The sequence below is a fragment of the Solanum pennellii genome, chromosome 8, assembly GCF_001406875.1.
Source record: "Solanum pennellii chromosome 8, SPENNV200".
In the NCBI taxonomy this organism is placed as follows: Eukaryota; Viridiplantae; Streptophyta; class Magnoliopsida; order Solanales; family Solanaceae; genus Solanum; species Solanum pennellii.
In genome coordinates, this window is record NC_028644.1 from 63,730,677 (window position 1) to 63,736,271 (window position 5,595).

At 30.8% G+C, this 5,595-nt stretch overlaps 1 protein-coding gene across 1 annotated transcript; it reads right to left on the reverse strand.

Annotated features, from left to right (window-relative positions):
- Positions 1-2,885: 2,885 nt before the first annotated feature.
- Positions 2,886-4,535, reverse strand: LOC107027833 (probable receptor-like protein kinase At1g49730). Its single transcript, XM_015228889.1, has 2 exons — positions 4,106-4,535; positions 2,886-3,547 (listed from the first exon to the last, which is right to left on the reverse strand). The coding sequence occupies exons 1-2, from the start codon at positions 4,533-4,535 to the stop codon at positions 2,886-2,888; spliced, it is 1,092 nt and encodes a 363-aa protein (XP_015084375.1).
- Positions 4,536-5,595: the final 1,060 nt, after the last annotated feature.

A 5,595-nucleotide genomic window follows, 5' to 3' on the forward strand; every position in this document is an offset into this window, starting at 1 on the left:
AAATTTAAAAAATAAAAGTAGGAAAAAACTTACTCTTGGTTTTTAACTTTATTTAAGTCATTTTAAACACTTTCTAACTTATATTAAGTCTTTTTTTTATATAATTTTTTAAAAGTATTTTTTATATTTATCGAACACTTTCACAAATTAAAACTGACTTAAAAGTAGGCTTGACGAACCTTTAAGTCAATCTATATATCCTCTTGGATTTGTATATTGACAAGCGAAATATAAAAAATGACGTTCTGAAAAATTCTTAAATGTATAAATATAGAAATTGTACATACTTACTCTGTTTATATATTCGCAAGCAAAATATACAAATGGACAGACAAAACATACCAAGCGCTACCTCCCTTTGTTACCTCTTTTTTTTATATATATATTTAATTACAAACGAAATATAAAAACGGACAAGTAAATATACAAATCGCAACTTTCATAACAAACAAAATAATAATTATAAAACATAATTAACAAAATTATAATTATATAGCCTTATTATATTTATTATTTTTGCTATTTCTGAAGTTTTGTGATATATTCTTTAGAATTCAACGCTCTTTAAACATGAAAGCCAGGGGGAGGGGGCAGCCGGAAAGGATAGTTTCTGAGGTTCTAGAAAATAATAAACAGGAGCGTGGGTACAAGGTAAGCCCCACTCCACTGAATTGGAGAATTCCAGAACACGTATCAGAGAGTGCTCCAATGGCAGTGGGGCACAATTGAGATAATTTCGATGATTAGAAAAGAAAGATCTTGGACTACTTTACCTATTAAATTAAAGTTAGATTAATTATTAAAATCATTTCAGAAGAAAAACAGAATATTATACTCTCATTCTTTGAAATATATGTAATCAACGTAAGCCTTTTCTCTTAAAAAAAACATCTCTATCTTGGATGTTAAATTAATGATATCTCTAATGTATTAAGACGTTTTTTAATTTTGTGATCATAAACAAAATATATGAAAAGTTAGAAGATTTGTTAAAAGGAAAAGAAAAATAATTTTTTTTGACAAACCAAAAAGAAAATAAGACAAATAAATTGAAACGGACGAGAGTAATAATTTATAGGAGAAAATCAAATGGATTGCATTTTAATTTAACCATACCATGGAGCTATAAACTTGAAATCAGAAAGCTGAGGCATAGAATTACCCTTAGCAAAATAAATACCATCACCCCCCATTAAATAATAGCAATGTTCATTCTTGAAATGGACTATACTACAATGTTTATTTCCTTTGCTAAATACATCAAAACCATTCATTTTTAAACCCCAACTGAAACTACAAGAAAAAAGAGTATTTCCTCGAGCATGGAAGGAAAAATCAAATTGATCGCCAGATTTAAGGGTACGAAGTCCAAGATCATCATCTCCAGATCGACAATGAACTTTCGATATGGAAGAATTTGTAGGGAGGTTACTCATGATATAAAGAGTGTATTTGGGATTCAAAGTAAATGAATTTGCGGTATGTATAAGGACAAGAAATACAATTAATAAGGGAAATGTCATTTTGGTGCACTTATAATGAACCATGTTGAAGAATTAATGCACCCTTCAATTGATTTAGAAGAAAAATTGAAAGTCAGGATCCATAGTTTTATAGGAGGATTTTAGTGATTTTTAATATGAGGATTGAATGGGATTTAATTCTTTCTTTAGATTTTGGGAATTTGTGAGTAGATTTTGAATAAAATTTCACAAGGGCAAAAGAATATTACTTCGTCCGTTTTAAAATAAGTCAATTGTGGAGTTTTTTTGATAGTTCCAAATAAGTGTTTAAAATTCAAGAGAGTTGTTGAATTTTTTTATTTTTTTTTTTTTGCATTTTTGCTCCTCGTTTACATCTTTTAGGTGTTAATTTCAAGAGAGTTGATTGCCCATATTTATGATTTTACTTTAAACTATTTATATTTTCAAGAACAGTTTGAGAATATCTAAAAGGGCAAAAGTGAAAAACAATGTTTACTTTATGTCTTAAATTTTTTCTTATCAGATAAATTCACTTATTTTGAAATGGAGAAAATATTTCATTTATAACAATCACATTATAATTACCCCTATATAACGAGTTATCTTTTTTTTGGGTAGTAATAATTAACAATCTTTTGTAGAAATAGAAGCTCTAAAATTATTACTATCAATAACAGGTCTAGAGATTTTGACCAAATATTTTGATATTTTTACACACTATTTATGAAAAGTAATATATTATATGGATACATATTTTTATCATCAGAAGTGTGATTAAGCTTACGATTTAACATCTCTTTTACTTATAATAGCCGAATTTTATTTAAATATCAATTTTTTTAAAAAAAATGGGTAGACAATTAAACGAAGCAAGATAGGACATGACAAAATTATTAATCCATATTTAGCATTGTCATTAAAGATAACTCGGTATATAGAATATTCTGTGTTAGCAAGGTCTGCACCTCAAAGGGTGTGATGTAAACAGTCTATCATAATGTAAACATTAACAACATAGTACTTGTTTTCCTACCAATATACTTCAAAGAAGATAAGTAAACCAACAAAAAGAATTGAAAATTGAAATTTATAATGTATATATGAAGATTATGTACCACTTTACTATCACCTTAAGTTTAATTGGATTAATTATCCAAATTGCTTCACTAGAAAAGCTGAATAAAACACTTATAGAGTGAGTTCCTATACAAAAAAAAAAAGAAGAAGAAAAATACTATACAAGGATTGACTAGAACAAATAGATGGTTTTACATTTATGGGCCCTACACAGCGTGAATTCAGAATAGTCTGACTCCAATGCGGATATCAGACACAGGACAGTCGATTGGAACCCAAAAAAAACAACAAACTTGTAGTACTAATTACAACCACTTCTTAGTTCTACACAGGTAATTCATGTACACATTGAGGCTCCACACAACATGAAATTTTATAGACAATTTGTGTCATGTTTGGTCTTGCTTCACAATTTTCAAGCAAAGATGAATTAGCCACATCAACCAAAACTCTTAGCTGTTCTATATCAACATTACCATTGAGTTTTGGATCCAACATACCAATTAACACCTCAACATTCTCATTTTTTTCCCTACATTCCTCAGTCCATTCAGCAAGCGTCATTGAGCCTTGTACTGACTTGAGCCCAGTAATGAGCTCGATAAGTAACACTCCGAAGCTATAAACATCACTTTTTGGTGACACGAGGCCCGTGTTAAGGTAATATGTGTCAACATAACCGAGTGAACCTTTTACTTTAGTAGGTGTAGTGGCGCTTATAACATCATTGCCTAATTTGCATAGCCCGAAATCTGCAAGCTTGGCATGATCATCGTTGATTAACAGAATGTTTGATGATTTAACGTCTCTATGTATGACAGGAGGATCAGCTACTGAATGGAGATAGTCAAGAGCACGAGCAACATCTAACGCGATGTTTAGACGATTAGACCATGATAATGTACCAGAGGATTGGCCATGGTATGTGTGCATCCTCTCAAAGAGGCTTTTGTTAGGAACATACTCCAAAAGTAGTAATTGTTCTCCTGCTTTAAAATGATAAATGGAGCTGAATTTTGAATCAGATATGAAACATTATGCATATATATGTTACAACAACGTATCCAATGTAATCCCACTGAGGAGGGTAAAATATACGCAGAGTACACCCTTACCTTGAAAGGTAGAGAGGTTGTTTTCGACAGAGAAATAATAGATTCGAACAAATAATTAATGGAGAAATACAAAAGAAAGCATGACTAGGCATCTGAAAAGATGAAAAGAACATTAACTACAACATAATAAAATGTATCAAAATGTCCTTTTTAAAATTTGTTGTCTTAAACAGGTCATGTAGAAAGTTAGAATCGAAAAATACTAGCCAAAAAAAGTAAACAGTGTGGTTGTATTAGTAAGAGAGCAGACAGAGATCTTGTGTTGGAGTTTCACCTCCACTCATCGTCAAAACAAATTTACATGTACTTAGTCTGTAAAAAAATAACCAGGACCACATGTGAAGTACATAAAAGTGTGTTTTCTCTGACGGATTAAACTTTTAGACGAGACAGTCACACTTCAAAATCTAGGAAATTGAAGTTGATTACCTTTATCCAAGCAAAATCCCATTAAACCAACCAAGTTAGGATGTGATATCCTAAGCAAGACAGAGACTTCATCCAAGAACATCTTTGTTTCTCCACCTCTTTCCTCCATAACACGCTTCACCGCGCCTAATCTTCCATCTCCAAACTCAGCAAGATAAACACATGAAGTAGCTCCAACACCAATCCGAATCTTGAAGTCTTTGGTTGCCATTTTCAATTCTTCTAGTGCATAAGTTCTTATAGTACCATTTGAATCAACACTAACTTGATTTTCTTCATCAGGTTTGGTTTTCGAAAGTTGGCTATTGCCTTTACAATCTAGATAAACTATCAACTTCTTTAAGATGATTATGAGAATGATAACAAGAACTATTGCACTAGCAATCCAATAACTTCTTGGATTGGATTTGGAGAATCCAAGGAATCCCATATTGGGGTTCGCGTTCGATCAAAGAACTATATTACTTGAATTTAATCAATGCCTATAGACATGTACATTTGATTCTTTGTTTTGTTTTTGCATTGTTATGCTTGGATGATAACAAAGATTCATGTATTTGGCAATATGTTGACAATGATGGGGTGAAAACAACTAATTGTATTGTTTTATGCTTGTGATTCTGAATAAACATTTGCATAAGGGTCTATATTGACCTCTCAAAGACAGAGATTTGAAATGAAAACAAACAAGTAACATATATATTTTTTTGAAGTTGTGAATATATGATTTCCCCCCTGTTTTATAGTGACTAGAAGATCCAAAAAAAAAAAATGTAACATTTCAATCTATTATGTTTCTAATCCAAATGTACCTGTTTTGCACTTTATCTTATTTTAGGCCTAAATTTATATTTTCGTATCATAATATTTCACAAGTTATTTTCAACATTTTTAAAGAACTTATGCTCCGATAGACATGAGTTTGATTTCCAGGAGCAAAACTAAAAGATTAGTCTATTTGAAGGTTAACAATTAAAGACTAGTCATTGAAAAGGTCAATCATGCAATTACATGATTTTGTTTGTATACTGGTTAACTAATTATTTAGCTAATGGGTACTTGAGAGCTGAGAATACACAAAAATTTTGTAATGAAATTGTCTCATAAGAATACATACTTTATATATCATGTATTCCGTTGTTAAATTAAAATTAGACATGTTTTTTTTACACAAATTCAAAGAGGGCTATCGATATATTAAGCCTAAAATATTTTTGTATAATTACAATATTTCAAACTCTTATAACATAGTACATTGCTTTATTTTCCGGGTCACATATTGTTGGGTTATGGGCCTTTTTCCCTTCGTATGTGGATAAATAAAAGCCCAATTTGGACCAACCCATTTTTGCCCATAGGCCCATTCTTATGAGGCAAATATAAGCCTATTTAGGTCTTATTTTCATATACACAGAGAGTTTTTTCAGCAGCCAAAAAGAGTGAAAGAGAGCAGTTTTCGCAGTCAAAATTCAGCCTCAACAACCAACTTC

Bases quoted from the DNA above. Each gene is read 5' to 3' on its own strand.
- LOC107027833 (XM_015228889.1), bottom strand. From the start codon at position 4,535: ATGGGATTCCTTGGATTCTCCAAATCCAATCCAAGAAGTTATTGGATT. The intron at 3,548-4,105 runs GTAATCAACTTC...ATTTTAAAGCAG, and splicing joins GGGATTTTGCTTGGATAAAG to GAGAACAATTACTACTTTTG.